General features: G+C 42.7%; 1 protein-coding gene across 1 annotated transcript in view; it reads right to left on the reverse strand.

Annotated features, from left to right (window-relative positions):
* Positions 1 to 128: 128 nt before the first annotated feature.
* STK17B (serine/threonine kinase 17b) overlaps positions 129 to 16707 on the reverse strand; it is a 55109-nt gene continuing 38530 nt past the window's right edge. The window contains exons 6-8 of the mRNA XM_075934222.2: positions 10715 to 10763; positions 4650 to 4829; positions 129 to 3477 (exon numbers count right to left, since the gene is read on the reverse strand). Coding sequence (XP_075790337.2) covers positions 3165 to 3477; positions 4650 to 4829; positions 10715 to 10763 — 542 coding nt within the window. The 3' untranslated portion in view covers positions 129 to 3164. The remainder of the gene's footprint in view (positions 3478 to 4649; positions 4830 to 10714; positions 10764 to 16707) is intronic.

The raw sequence follows: 16707 nt of genomic DNA on the forward strand, positions 1-16707 counted from the left end.
AACAGTCCAAATATGAAATGAATAAATATAAGAACATGATGGCACTTCAAAAAGTTAACTTTTTATCATGTGGACTTTACACAGAGCACATGACATTAGGAAAAAAATTACACATACAAATTGGTGAATAAAGTCACATTTCAATACAAAATGTTTATTCAAAAGAATTCAGGAATTGCATAGAAACATCATCCAATATCTTCATAAAATATTACCATTTACATGTTTTTGTTAGTCCCAAAACATGACAAAGCACGATGGGCTAGCAAAGAAAAATTGTTCTTTAAATGAAATTCTATATGTTAAAGATAATTATGGCATGCTCTATACAAAATTCTTATAAAATTAAACATTTATATTAATACAAACAATTTAAAATTCTGACCAGTTATATTTTGTATTTACATACAAAATAGATATCTACAAAATATGAAAAAGCTCCATTTCCACTTACGTTTGTTTATTCAAAATTAAAAGATAACTTAAGACCAGAAAAACAACCCACCCACAAAAACAAATGTAAACATTTATCCAATACCATGGTGAAAAGCTTCTTTCTGAAATATTTTCTGTGTTTTGTTTTGTTAAAGTGCTGGTATATATGGTTATGACTTTATACTTTGCATAACCTCTCTCATTAATTTGTGAAAGCTTCCAGTTTTTGCAATAATTTGAATAGTTTAACTACAATTATTTGTTAAAACTTTTTTCTGCTGCATCTGTTGTACTGTTTTGACATTTCCTCCCTTCATCTTAAATAAACTTTCAATTCTGAACGTATAAAAATACCTTTATTTCAATACACTATAATTAGATAAAGTTCTTGTGAGAAGATGGCCATGATAGTTTTAAATATAAAAATATATCTATTGGGTAAAAGCAAGGACTTCCAAAATTCATAAAAAGGTCACCTAAATACAGTCTAACTTGTCTATTAACTGCTTCCACAAAGTCTACTTTATTTTTCACTTATCAATTTATAGATAACATATGCATTACATAACATTAATATGTAGAAATGAGTGCAGTCCCCTAATAACTAGGTAGCTCAACTTCGTTATACCTGAACGCACATTGATATTAAAAGCAATATCACATGGATATCCATCTCCATGAAGAGCAGAGAAGGCTGGATTTTAAAGTATCAAAGGTCTAAGACCTGATCCTTCACACTTTACTCAGTTGTAACTTCCATATAGATCAATAGGAGTATTATCCAAATAGAGAGAACATGATTGGATTAATCTGTCTCTTAAGTCAGATTTACTATACAAATGTCTTAAAATATTTTTATTCCATCATTTGATTATAAAGGTACTTAAAATACTACATTTTACTACATACTGAAATAATAAATGCTCATTTTATTAATATCTGGTATTTTTTTCTTCAATTTTAGCTGGAAATTGCTTAAATGTGCCAGGGTCTAAATGCTCATTTGAGGAAACATCTTGCAACTAACTACATATCACAATTCTCCTTATGCAGGACAATTGAGACAGCCACACTGAGGAGAATTCAGTCTAAGCAATGCAGACTCAAAGATCTGGGAAATACTTTAAAGTGCCATTTACTTTCATAATATTTCAAAGAGCTTTAATTACTTGTATTCCCTATGAAAAAAGGCTCTAATTTTTATACTCTTAGTGCTACAATGGATAGGATATCTTGTCAGCATTTCAATTTAGGACCTGATCAACATATGCTCCAAGCTGAATCTTGGCATAATACGGTGTTTTTTCAGACCCTGGGAACAAGAGGAATAATAATAATAAAAACAAGAACAAAACAAAAGCCACGCTGCTTATTTTTATAAGATGGAAAGTGCAAAACAGAAAGTATGTGTGAATGTTTTCAAAAACTAATAGATTTATAATTGAGAGCTCTGAATTTTAGTTCTGAAATTTAGCAATTTCTTAACACTGGCCTGAGTCTATGTACTTTGAGGAAAAATAGTATGGCTGGAAAAGTTACTATATAAGCAAATTAACACACACTTCTCCCCACGCCTTCATTGGGTTTTTAATACATCCTTAATACAGATTATGGTAGTTGCACAGGCAATAAATGACTATATGCTGCTATCAGTCTCATTTTTGATGTTTTTATGAGGGGCGTACACTGAACTAGTATTAGGGATGTAAATAAAAATAAATCGCATTTAATTAGTTAACCAGTTAAACATTAACTGATTAAACAGGAGCGGAGAAGTGAAGTTACCATCCCCCACAGAGAGGGAATGCTCTCTCTGCGGGCTGGAGTACCCTCACCACACTGACTGCAGTGGGCAGGGGACTGCTTCAGCCCTCATCAGTTAACCATTAACATCCCTAACTAGTATAGGTATTGGGATATTTATAATTTACTATGCAATCTGTATTTCAATAGAATCCGGGGTACATATAGAGACTGGCAACAGCTTCTTTGAAAGACAAACTTGTTTCAACGTGCACTTCAGTGTAAGACTTTTCACACTCTTATAATTAGATTTGTTTATGAAGCAAGGATCTTCAGCACTAAAAGCAACAACCTACCCTATTCTAGTCTAGTATTCCAGAGATATTCATGCTAGCATATTACAAATAGTACAAAGTATACCCAGACAACTAAGGCAGAAAGATTTTTCTTAAACCACAGCTAAACAGTCTTAAATTAAACAGTACTTGCTGAATGAATAATCCCAATATTCCAAGAATTTTAAACTCTTCATTTAACAAATCATGGCACAATCCCTGTAGTGAAAGGCTACAGAAATTATTAGTTTCAGTTTCTCCACTTCAATCCAGTATCAAGTCTTAGTCACAAAAATGAAACTGTATATATTAGATCACTCTTTGTCTTGAGCATTTTTATAAGTTGCTGAACTGGGATCTATTTATTAACATTCAAAAGTTTTTATATTTTTATTCTCTACTTTATTATGTTAAACTTTTTTGGACTAAAACTTGAAAAGTGCAAATATAGTCAACTAAATTGACTTCAAAACATAAGGTACCTCTGATGCCAGAACTCTAGTTCCTCAGGAATAAAAGCCATTGCCAGCAATGGACATAAAAGGAAGTACCACATAGAGACTTATTCAAAAGTGCATTTCCAGTATAACTGTGCTGCATGAATGGATAAAACAATCTGATAATATTCACCGCTGGATTATAATCCTAAATTCAGTTCAGAGGACCTGTACAGACAGACATATGGTAACATACTAAGTCTGTTGTGAAGTCTTGAGGATGTGGCACTGAATCATCAAATCGACAACGTTTAGAGACTGTACTACTGTCTTCAGGAATGTTCTCTTTATCTGCTCGGTCACCACAGGTACCATTACAAACTGATTTGGTATTCCTTTCCTCTGAACACTGTGTGTGTTCCTGCATTGGAGAAGGACAGGAAGATTCTTCAGGACTACACCATAGTATGAATTCCCCTTGTTTCAGCCAAGAATGAGAGAGACAGGCCTCTGCTGATGGTCTTTCTCTTTAATAAGAATAAAGAAAATTAAAAGGAAGTTGTTTTACTGACATGAGTAGAAGTATTAATATCTTATATGAAATACATAATTTATTTTACAAAACATTAAAAAAAAATCAAGAGTTTTTGACATGTATAAAGGAGGGACAGTCTTGAAGAGTGAAGCCTTAGCTGCACAACGGGTATCAGTAAGGGCAACAATTTTACAGCATCCTCAGATTGCTGCCTTTTTACTGCCAACAGAACTTTATGAGAGTGCCTGGATTCTAGTTTGACTCAGTCAAAATCCAAATGCAGAGTCTAACTTTTGGTCTCTGCATGTTAAAATCATTTATTTATAGGTAAAATTTGGCTAGCAGGACTATTATTTGCAAGCCATAAGCAAAAATACATTCAAGACCAAGTATCTGGCAGTTAGTTTATTTGTAAATTGTTCAAATTTGATTTGGAAGCCATGATGATATTTTTTAAAGTAAAATTATTTAACCAAATAGCATCATACTGAGTGGAAAAAACCCGTTACAAACAGCTTTGCCACCAGTTAATGCAATATGCAGTCAGAATGATAACTTTAAAAGTCAACATTTTAACAGAACTTCCATTATTGGGATCTCATTGGCAAAGTCAGATTTTCCATTTGACTCGAGCATATTCTAAAACAGGTGGGGACCTTTTTTGGGTCAGGGACCACTGACCCACAGAAAAATCAATTGCAGGCTGCTCACAAATTAGAAGCAAAGCCCCAAAAAGCCAACAAATCCTCACTGAGATGGCCATCGACTGAGAAAGAGATTCTTCACATTCCCCTTGGCACACTAGGGCCTAGGGAAGGGCCCAGGCTAGTAGATTTTGGGTGCTTCAGCCTCCAAGGGGGACAATGGTAGGGCTGGAGCACCAGCGTAGGCTCCCCAATGCTGGGGAGGTAGAGGAGGGTGAGAAGCCCTGAGCCTCAGAGGCCAGATCCATGCAAGCCGGGCCACATCCAGGTCCCTATCCCTGTTCTAAATATTTTATGCCACATAGATTGTATCCATATGGAAAGCAGCATTTTTATGTTAAATAATCACTAATTTTATCACATTTATATTACAGTCACACCAAGTCCTCAATCACTATCAAGGACTTGTTTTGGTAGACGCTTACAAATAGAAAAATGCACCAATGGATCTGCTACATACTCTGGGTTTTTGACAAGAAGTTTTTGAATGAAGTCTTTCGCCAGGTATGAAATTGATGCAAAAGTTTCTTCTGAATAATCCACATTGAGTTGAGAGATATTGAGGAAAGTTTCTTGATTATCTGCCCCCACAAATGGAGATTCTTGAGTTAGCAGCATATATGAGATTACACCAAGGTTCCTGAAATAAAACAAGATGTAGTTTATTTTTCATCCTAAATTATAAATAAAATAGACACCAAAATGAATACTCTCCCCCTTTATTGCTGGTGCTTTGGTTGGTTGTACTTTGTTATGTCTCATTCCACTGGCAGTACCCAAAGTACGTCACTGTTTAAGCAATTTGTTTACATATATATGCAATACATGACATGCATTTCCAAATGCATTAGTCAGAACATTAAATGATTTCGCTAGTATACCACTTGCTCCATTTAATCAGGGAGACTGAAGTGGAGAAGGGATTTGAACTTCTTGTCCAACATTGTAGAACAGTGCCCTGGCCACTGCACTAAGACTTATACCAGAATATTCCAGTCTCAATCTCTTGTTTCACCTTTTATAAATTCAAGTCACTGGAATAGCTCTCCCATATCCTAGCTGAGCATTGGAATGCCAGACTAGAGGTAATTCTCATGCTTCCTCATGCTCAGTGACTATGAATTGCTACTATGGCAAGGTCAAGAAGTCAAGATTGTCCTTACTACAAAGTTGGATCTCAGCACTGTGGAAATAGAATACCTAAACTGGGTGACAGGGCCGGACGGAGGCATGGGCGAGCCACGCAGCTGCCCCTGGCGCCAACCCACAGGGGGCGCCTGATGGCAGCTGTAAGGGGTGTGTGGCATCCCTTACAGCTGCCATCAGGAGCCGCGCGCCCGGCTCCCATGGCGCCGGACAGCAGCACCCTTGCCCCCACAGCTGCAGGGCCCTGCGGAGCTGAGCAGCGCATGCACCGTGCGCCTCACGCATGTGCCGAGTGTCCCGGGGTTGGCCCCGGGCTTCGCGCCAGTGGCCATGGCCGGCACGCGCATGCGCCATGCGCCCTGGGGGTGAGCCCACGCCCCACGGGTGGGCCTGCGCATGCACCCTGCGCCCGGAGACAGCACCGCACACCCGGGCCCAGGGCACCAAAAGGGCTCGGGCTGGCCCTGCTGGGTGATATTACCACTACGTGCTATCCCGGTTTAAAGAGCTCCAGGTTATGAACTTCAGTAGTTATGAAAACAACAAGTAGCCCTGTGGCAGCTAAGAGACTAACAAATACATAGTATCATGAGTTTTCGTTAGCAAAACTCACTTTAGATGATCTTGAGTGGATTAAAAAGGGGGATTATCAGAATTATAACAGAAAAAGAAGGGAGGGGGATGTACCAATAGTAGTGCAGGAGCTAATGAGGTTAATTGAGTTGGCTTGGAAGTGCCCCATACTAAGCTTTTGATGTCAATGACATGCTGAATGTAAAGAAGACTGGTTTTTTTATAATAGACCACCCAGTAATTGTCCGTGTTAAACAGAGGGAAACAGTGTGTCAAATTTGCATATGAATCACATCAATTCTGTACTCTCAATCAGTAGTTGGTTTCTGAAATTACTTTGTAGAAGAACATAGTGCCCAGGCAAGTTAAAATGTTCCCCTACAGATCTGTATGTGTTACTATTTCTGATACCTGACTTATGTCCATTTATCCTTTGTCGTAGAGATTGTTTATAGCCAGGCCTTAAAATATAACCAGATTGACTCCAATCCCACAGAAACACCTAGAAGATCTTTATCAGGCACTCTTAAAACTTAAATACCCACTAGTTGACACGTCAATGTGTAGTCAACTACATGATTAACCAATAAACCTTGGCTTATCCGTTAAACTTGTCCACTACACATACTCCCTCCCGTTGCTCAGGAAGCAAGGTGGGAGGAAGGGGAGAGGAGAGCGGGTGCCAGTGCCCGTGGGGAGCTGGCTTTAAGCAGGTTCCCCATGAGCACCAGATCAGGCTGCCCTCCCACCACCACACTGAAGCCTCTGATACATTGGCAGCAGTGCAGAGGGTGAGGGGGGCAGGCTGGAGCCGATATGCACAAGAAGCTAACTTTCAAGCAGGCTCCCCACACATGCTGACTCTGCAGACCCGCCAGTCCTCTCCCTTGCTGCTGCCTACAAAGGCAGTGACAGGGGGGCAGACAGAAGCTGGTGCCAGGGGGAATTGCCTTAAAAGCCACACACACCCCCAAGCACCAGCTCTGCGGTGCCGCCTGCTCCCCCCTCCCCACCTATGTATCAGAGGCAGCAGCTCAAGGTGGCAGCAGCCCATCCGTGGGGAGCTCGGACCCCTGCGGAAAGGGGCTGCTGCCAACCCGCGCTGCTGCCTCCAATACAGAGGCAGCAGCATGGGGTTGCAGGGGGCTCCCTGGGAGTGTGCTAGCTGCCGGCCCCGCTCCCATGGACTATTGAATAGTTGTGTAATCCCCAAGATTTCATGCGTTTACATGACTACTCAATTACATGATACCTAACATCCCTAATACCCACCTTGGGAAGTGAACAAACAGACAGAGCCAGACCAGAACTCAAGACTCCGCTGTCATGATTATGAGGGTTAGCCAGCAGCCTGGGGATTAAGGGGTTAACTACACCATGACATCTGCTTCTTCAAGACAGGCCCAACAATGAAAATAACAGAACACCACTAGTCATCAGATACAGCCCCCAGCTTGAACCCCTCTAGCGCATCACTGATAATCAACCTATATACAAATGCGAGAAGTATGGGTAATAAGCAGGAAGAACTGGAAGTGCTAATAAATAAGTACAATTATGACATTGTGGCATCACAGAAACTTGGTGGGATAATACACACAATTGGAATGTTTGTATGAAAGGTAACAGCTTGCTCAGGAAGGATAGACAGGGAAAAAAGGGAGGAGGTGTTGCCTTATATATTAAAAATGAACACACTTGGAGCGAGGTGGAGATGGACATAGGAGACGGAAGTGTTGAGAGTGTTCGGGTTAGGTTAAAAAGGGTTAAAAACAAGAGTGATGTCATGCTAGGCGTCTACTACAGGCCACCTGCCCAGGTGGAAGAAGTGGATGAGGCTTTTTTTAAACAACTAACAATATCATCCAAAGCCCACGATTTGGTAGTGATGGGGGACTTCAATTATCCAGATATACGTTGGGAAGCTAACACAGCAGGGCACAGACTATCCAATAAGTTCTTGGACTGCATTGGAGACAACTTTTTATTTCAGAAGATTGAAAAAGCTACCGGGGGGAAGCTGTTCTAGATTTGATCCTAACAAATAGGGAGGAACTGATTGAGAATTTGAAAGTGGAAGGCAGCTTGGGTGAAAGTGATCATGAAATCATAGAGTTCACAATTCTAAGGAAGGGTAGAAGGGAGAACAGCAAAATAGAGACAATGGATTTCAGGAAGGCGGATTTTGGTAACCTCAGAGAGCTGATAGGTAAGGTCCCATGGGAATCAAGACTGAGGGGAAAAACAACTGAGGAGAGTTGGCAGTTTTTCAAAGGGACATTGTTAAAGCCCCAAAAGGAAACTATTCCACTGCATAGGAAACATAGAAAATATGGCAAAAGACTGTCTTGGCTTAACCACGAGATCTTGCATGATCTAAAAATAAAAAAGAATCATATAAAAAATGGAAAGTAGGACAAATTACAAAGGATGAATATAGGCAAACAGCACAGGAATGCAGGGGCAAGATTAGAAAGGCAAAGGCACAAAATGAGCTCAAACTAGCTATAGGAATAAAGGGAAACAAGAAGACTTTTTATAAATACATTAGAAGCAAGAGGAAGACCAAGGACAGGGTAGGCCCACTGGTCAGGGAGGAGATGAGACAGAAGCCGGTTCTGGGAGGAGATGACTTAAAAGACAGTTTCCCACCAGCACTGTCTCTGCAGTGCCACCTGCCCTCTCCCCTGCTGCAGCCACTGGCCACGGCAGCCCAGCCTGACCACAGCCAGGAGCAGCTGCTGGAGCAGCTTCTCTCTGCGGACCACAAACGGGCTGCTGGACTCGGTGCGAGCCAGGACTGAGCAGTTCCAGCTCGTGTCAGTCCAGGAGCAGCTCTGAATTTTAAATGTAGTAAGAACCACCTGCCGTGGTTCTGCAGAGCGCCTCCCCTTATTGCCTAATTGTGTCGTTGATACAAATTTTATCGATGACACAATTAGACAAATACTCTGCTCCTTAACATCCTTATTCGACACAACGAAACACTAGGAGTTAAGAAGTTGTTATTGCTGCCTTTAATATGCTCCAGGCCCATAAGCAGATTATGGGTAAAATAACTCCAGAAAAAGAACATGCTGTAAAGATATGTGGAACAAAATCAAAATAACAACTTTTTAATATTCATGAAGATGTATAGATTCAGTTAGCTTTCTAGATTAAAAATTTCAAAGGAGAAAGAAGGGAAAGAGGATGGAAGTCACAAAAATGAGAAGTTCAGTACACATTGATGCGCACTATTCTTGTTTCAAAAATCAGGTCACATGTTTAGACATAAGCCTGATTTGAGAGATTAATGTCTTTTTGATTCCCTGTGTTCATGCCACTATTAATCCTTTTTTTAGCAGTAATATTTTATATGATACAAGATTGTTAGATATTAGTTTCAGTGTCTGATGAGCAATTTAAAAATTAATTTACTGCTGAAAGACCACTTGCCAGGTCAGTCAGACTTAACAGATGAAGCCCACCTGCAGAAATACTTGGAGAGAACTGTAATCAAAAGTTTGCAGCAGAAAGAGGCTGTAGGAAGACTGTGAGGAACTGTGCTATCACTCTTTTGGACTAAGAGAGGCTGCAATGAGAAAGTCCAGGAGATGGTTAGCCCTAGAATCCTCTCCCAAGTAGAGAAGTCTGGGAAGATACAACTAGCAATTTAAGTGGAGAAGGCTTTAGTGCAGGGATGAGGAACCTAACACCGGGGGGCCAGATGTGGCCCCTGGCTTGCCTGGATGCAGCACCCAAGGCTCAGGGCTTTCCCCCGGCACTCCAGACCCCCTGCCACCTCCCCACTGGGCTGGAGCATGCAAAATCTACTAGCCTGGGCCCCTCTGGTGTACAAGGGGAATGTGGGAAATGTTTTTCTCCTTCTCAGACAGGGGCTATATCAGTGAGGGTTGGTTTGTTTGTTTTTGCTTCTTTCTTGTGTGCGGCCCCAGACTGATTTTAATGTAGGTCAATTGCCCCTGACCCAAAAAAAGTTCCCCCATCCCTGCTCTAATGGGAAGACTCGAGAAAAGATACTATCTGGACTTCCAGGAAGAGCACCCTTCGAGATATTCAGCTGTTGAACAAAGCAAGGGAAAGCGTAAAACAGAGAGAGGAAAGATCAAACAAGAGGGCAGGAATAGTTTTTTAGTTTATGGCTTTACATTGAAATTTACTGGGGGATTCCAGAGCAGAACCTTGCAAGAAGGGTGAGATTAAGGAGGCTGTGGAGAGCTGTTGACAGATTCAGGGAAGTGAGGTAGGTTTGAATACAGACACAGCTATACTTGCAACTAAAGGGTTCCCACGGTGAAAGCCAGAGCAGAGGGAAGGGTTCCAGTATCAAACACAATAGAAAGTGCTCCAATGAATCTAAAAGGGAGATAAGGACAACCAGAAGGGTGTGGTGACCATGAGGTGCAATGTTGGGACTGAAAACCTTTTGATACCACACTAGATTTTTATTTATTGGACTCTCAGTACCCTTGGAAGGAGTGGACCTAAATTATGACCTGACCAGAGGGCCAAATCATGAGACAGGCATCACAAGACCAGAACAATCAATGCAGGGAGTGCTACATAAGATGAGCTGCTGTGCCGCATCACATGTGCGCTATTCTACATATTGCTACAAGGTTCATATTGTTTCTGCAGCTTAACTTTTAAATGCAACAAATATACAAGGCTTTAAATTTTAAAAAGAGAGAGTGGATATTAACATTTTGGCCAAAGTGTTCCTGCCATATGAAGTGACTGAAAAGTAAAGGATGTGTTAGGGGAAGTATGCAAGGGTATTATCTTTAGAAGAAATACGCTTACCACATATCTGTAGCTGTAGTAATAGGATCATAGTTTAAGATTTCTGGAGCTGGGGGGAAACAAAAACCCAACAACCTTAAACACACGATTACAAAATATGTAATATGCTAAGTCTTATTCAAGTAAAAAATGGTTACTTACCTCTTGTAGCTGTTGTTCTTCAAGATGTTTTGCATATATCCATTCCAAGTAGGTGTGTGCATGCTGCATGCAGTTACCCAGGCATTCCCTGGAGACAAACCTTCATAACACCACATATAGGACCCCACTGACCAACGTTTCCTCTAATTCTTTCCATCCATGTGTGGAATAAATTTGTGCACTGAGGCATGTGTGAATGCACACCACCAATAGAAACAAAAACCCTATCAGCTGCTAATCAGCTAGCCTTTGAACCTTTCCTGAACATCCGCTCACATGCAGAGCTTACAGGAAACACTGCTGCTAACCTCCAGTCTCTCTTACCAGATTACTCCAACAGATAGGTCTTGGAATGGACATGAGCATTATATCACGAAGAATAGCAGCCAGAAGAGGTAAGTAACCATTTTTTTCTTCAAGTGCTTGCTCATGTCAATTCTAAGTTGGAAATTCTCAGGCATGACCTAGGGAGACAGGGTCAGAGATCAGGGAACCACTGATTGAAACACTGCTCTGCCAAATGCTGCATAGTTCTTGGTATGCTAGGAAACATCACAATGGGAAGTGAAGGCGTGGACTGAGGACCAAGGGTACATCTAGACTACATGCCTCTGTCCCCAGAGGCATGTAGATTAGGCTACCAGGCATAGGAAAATGAAGCGGCGATTTAAATAATCGCCACTTCATTTAAATTTACATGGCTGCCGCGCTGAGCCGACAAACAGCTGATCACTTTACCCCAAGTTTTCACTTTACAGGTGTCCTGAACTGGGACCTGGGCCAGAAAGGCCACAGAAGAAGCCTGGGCTCTGGTGAAATGCACCAGCAGCACGAGGGCAGAAATTTTGCCAGATCATAACATACCTGAATGCAGGACATAATCTAGGATGACAGTGGTAGGCCTTTCAGCTTGCCCTTTATTGTGACAAACAGCTAGTTCTACTTGCAAAATAGCTTAGTTCGTTTAATAAAAAATGCCGATGCTTGGCGAACATTCAGAGAGCAGAACTTCTGCTTGTAGATGTTAGCGTGAGGCTTTGGGGTAAAAGCTGGAAGAAATGGGTCTTGGTTGGTATGGAAATTTGAAATCACTTTTGAAATGAATGCTGTGTGCGGTCAAAGCTACAGCTTATCTTTGTAAAAGACAGTATATAAGTGTTGGATGGGGAGGGCCTTCAGCTCAGAAAACCTTCTGGCTGAAGTTATAGCAACCAGGAAAGCTACTTTCCATGACACAACAATGAGCATCTTGCTAAGGACTCCAACAGATGCTCCATAAGCCTTGAAAGTACTAGATCATGGTCCCAAATCCAGGATCAAGTGGCCAGATTGGAGGAGATAGCCTGTCCAGTCCTTTAAAGAAAACGCTGCACTACTGAGCTACTAAAGATGGAACAGCCATACTGTCATGGGTGAAAAGATAGGCAGCCAGGTGAGCCTTTATTGACAAAAGTGACAAACCCTGCTGCTTTAATTTTTGGAGTCCAAGAGAAGGGAACTGGAGATTATATTGGAGAGGTATGGCTCTACAAACACCAAAATTGAGAATCTTTTCCACTTGGCTACATAAATGGCAATAGAAAACCATCAATGGGGGCTAAGAACCACCTCCTACCGGGGTCTGAGCAAGGAAGCTGCAGTGGATTCAGCCATCTAGTTTCTAAGCTGTGAGGTAGAAAGACTCAAGATTGGGGAGCTGGAGCCAACCATGATGCTGCATGATCAGGTCTGGAATTAACAGTAGGATATTGCGAAGGACCCAATTGTCTAAGGTAATTTAGGCCCCCTGCATGGTAGAAATGGGATCAGTGAGCCAAAAGTGGGGAAGAGATCTATTTCTTGGGTTGGCATGTTTCCCCAAGGAGGTCTTCAAAAAACGTGCCTGCGGCCTAGCAGTTGTCTCAAAAAACCTGACCCTGGTTGTTAAGGGTCAATACTGGTGACGCCAGTTCTAGCTACTGCCCCATCTGCAATCATGGTCCTGCTGAAAGCTCATTTTTATACTGCCAGGGCATAGGCTAGGGCCTAAAATGTTAATGATAGATAGTTGGTGTGTGTAGCCCCAGAGATCTCAGATTGGCCCAGGAGTCCTTTAAGCTATGCAATTTTGAGTGAGTTCTCTGAGACTAGAGTGGATCACTTGAAAGGAAAGCTTTGTATAGTTTGTTAAAGCTCTCCCAGAAGCAACACCACACTACAATCCCCAGAGACATGGTACAAACTGCTACATCCACTGAGTCCAGCAAGACCTGCAATAATGTCCTGGCCACATCCTTGCCCTCATCCATCAGGGCTGAGAATTCAGACTTGGAGTCCAATGGGCCAAAATTCACAAATCTGGACATTCTGCCCCTGAATTTAAAACTGTATTGGCTAGGGATCGCCTGCTGATTTGCAATGCAAAGCTGGAGCCCTCCAGTGGAGTATATCTTCCTCCTGAAGATATCCGACTTAATTTCCTTAACCCAAAGGGTGTGCCCGTGCCTCTCCTGCTTGTTGACTGCAGCCCACCACCAACTCCAAAGGGGTGTGTGAAAAGGTAAATGTAGCACTTGGGATCCCTTTCACTGTGAGGGACAGGGAGGCTAGAGTTTTCTACAGAGTCTCATCACACTCCTATATAGTTGTAATCAGGGCAGTGTCATGCTAGTGGGGCCCACAAGGGATAAGATAGCTACCATTAGTGACCTCCATCTGAATACCCAGAGTCTGTGCCACTCACCTCAGGAGTTCAAGGTGGGCTCTGCTGTCTGGTGTGGGACGTCCCAAAGAGGCTCCTGTCATTGCCTCATCAGGTGACTATAAGGAGGTGGCCCAGGCCTGACTGGGTCGTTCCTGTCTGGCCAACTCAAAGTGGTCCTGCTCTTCTGCTGTCACACATGATTCTGCTGGCTGTGGTGCCAGCCAGTGCCATTGTCTGAGTCCTTCCTCAGCACAGCATCCTGATTGAAGCTGGGGCACTGCACACCAATGTCAAGAAGCTCAGTGCCAGATCCATGGGGCTTCACTCTGCCACCAGAGGGCTGCTTTCATCAGCAGCAACTTCAGTTCCTTCCTTTCTTGGTGCAGAGATGGAATCCCCTGGAGATTTTACACCTGTCCATTTGATGGGACTCCCCTAGGCACCTTAGGCAAAATGTGCATAGGTCATCACTTGGCACTGGCTTCTGGCAGACCCCATACTGTTGAAACTCCTTGGACTAAGGCATGCCCCGGCCCTGGGGAAGGGAATGAAGGAGAGAGACCCCCCAGTAATAAGGGTTCAAACCACTTTATCTTAACTATTTACAGGAAAGAATAAGGAAACTAAGTGGGATCACTGAGAGAGAGAGAGAGAGAAAAAGAGAGAGAGAGAGAAAACAAGCCAGCATGCTCCAATGCCCATCACTGCCAGTAAGAAGAAACTGGAGAAGCATCAACACTGGGGGTAACCTAAGCCAAACTGTTAGTTTTTCTCCAAGCTGTACCTTTCTGGTAACTGTGCATGCAGCACGCACACACACCTACTTGGAATCAACATGAGCAAGCAAAGTAATACTTTGGACTTTTTGGCAATTTTATGCTAAAATACAAGAGTATAGGACTAAACGTGTCATTTGTACAGTGAAGTATCATTATATTTAATTACAAGAATGAAGATGAAGGCTATAAATTGAATATCTCTGAAGAGCATTAAAATCAATTATAGACTGGAAGTTGCTTACACACAACAAACTTAGAGTTGTAAGACTGGACTGGAATCTTCTTTTACAGCCACCTGACCCATTTACATTTCAACAGATCAATTCTTTGTTAAACTAAGGAGGTGAAGCTATTTTAAATACAAACATTTCAGTGAACTCACACTATGATGCTACTTGTTGAATCAATTTGCAACCTGTTCTGTCCACTTCAGTGCAGTTCTAAATCAGTTCAGCTGCAATGGCTTCTGGGTGTCTATCCCACAGTTATTGATACAGCTCCCAACCCAAGTACTCTATCAAAAAGGTCACTTCAGAGCGTCGGACAGCAGCAAGAAGAACTAGTTGACACAGATTGACTTATCCACAGCTACAAGAGCACTGGATTGGTTCTTAGAACTGCTGAAAATCTACTCTACTCCAGCCAATTCGTAGAATACTTGTAAAGTGACTGAAAAATGTTTGTTGACACCAAGAATTCTAAACAATTAAACTAATTCACAGAGTGATTTTTACTTTACATAAATAAAATCTTAGGTCAGGGGTGGGCCAGATCCGGCCTGTGGGCTACCCACCGGAATCCTCAGGCACAGAGCAGCCTGATGCCACTTGGAGCAACTGGCTCTACTCTGGGCACGAGGAGGGAGGGGGAGGCTTCGCATACTGTCCCTGCCCTGAGCACAATTTCTCAGCTCCTACTGGCTGGAAACTGTGCTGGGGACAGAACAGAGAGCCTATAGGAGCTGAGAAATTGTTCTGGGGGCCAGAGCAGTGCACAAATCCTCCACCTGCCCTGCCTCCCAGAGCAAAGAGCCATAGGGAGCAGCCAGCTGTTTTGAGCAGCCTAAGGCTATGGCAGGCAGGAAGCCTGTCTTGGGGTCGTGCACGACTGCTGGCTGGGAGCTGCCTAGGTAAGTGCCTCCTGGTCAGAGCCTACCTTTGGCATCCCATCCCCTTAAGCAACCCAATTCCCTATCCCATGTCACCACCAAAACCTTCTGCACTCTATCTCCTCCAAGTCACAACTCACTCCCAGATCATGCACTCCCTTCTACACCCCTCCCCCAGGCCAAAATTCTATTCTGCATCCATACCTACTCCTAGACTCTGCACCCTAATCTCCTGCCCCAGATCACAACTCCCTTTCAGACCCCATAGCTCTCCTGAATTCCAGTACCTTACCATAAGCTCAGTCACAGACCCTGCACACACACCCTCCATAGAAAAGTGTGGCCCTTGACCACTTACAAAAATCTTGGAGTGGCTGCTCCTCAAAAATTATTGTTCACCTCTGCCTTAAGCTGAACATAAAGGATTGGCCTATACTTAGACATTTCCACAGACATACTAAACAATTTTAAAACTGGTTTAGCTAAAATGATTTTTAAAGTCAATGGAGCCATAGTGTGGAATGGGTGTTCACTACAGCTCCACAGAACCAATTTTAAAAAGACAGAATCTGAAAGAAGTCTCCTCCGCTGCACTCCTCAAGTTCTCCACCATTCTTTACCACAAGAATATGATAGCAGATGTTTCCAAAATCTCATATTAAGATTTTTAAAAGATATAATACACTAGTAGTATACTGTAGAATCAAATTAGAGCTAAACCACAATTGACTGTATCTGTCTGTTATACAAACTTTTTTATTGTTTACTTATCTACATGCTAATTTACAAAATTGTCAATAATATGTAGTGGACCACCTAGTCAGAGAGAATTAGCAAGGTTCTAACTACATAATTTTCAAAATTAAACTACAGTAAAACTCGGATGGTTCGGCATCTGTTGGTCCAGCACTCCTGATGGTCCGGCACCATCAGGAACCTGGAAGTGCTCTGGGCAGCTGGACCATTGGAGCTGCTCTGCCCCCAGCTTCCCCGATTCAGCCGCTGCTAAAACTGACCAGCGTTGAATCGGGGAAGCCGGAGGCAGAGCAGCTGGAGTGCTGCCGGGTTGGTCCCGTAGCACCCCAGCTGTCCCCGATTCAGCCGCTGCTGAAACTGACCAGCGGCTGACTCCAGGAAGCCCGGGGCAGAACAGCTCTGCCTCGGGCTTCCTAGAATCAGCCACTGATCAGTTTCAGCAGCGGCTGACTTGGGGACACCTGGGGCAGAGCAGCTGGGGTGCTGCCAGGTTGGTTCAGTAGCGCTGAGGAGTGGCGCTGCAGGA

Source organism: Pelodiscus sinensis, chromosome 7 (genome assembly GCF_052426305.1).
Source record: "Pelodiscus sinensis isolate ZL-2025 chromosome 7, ASM5242630v1, whole genome shotgun sequence".
NCBI classification, from domain to species: domain Eukaryota; kingdom Metazoa; phylum Chordata; order Testudines; family Trionychidae; genus Pelodiscus; species Pelodiscus sinensis.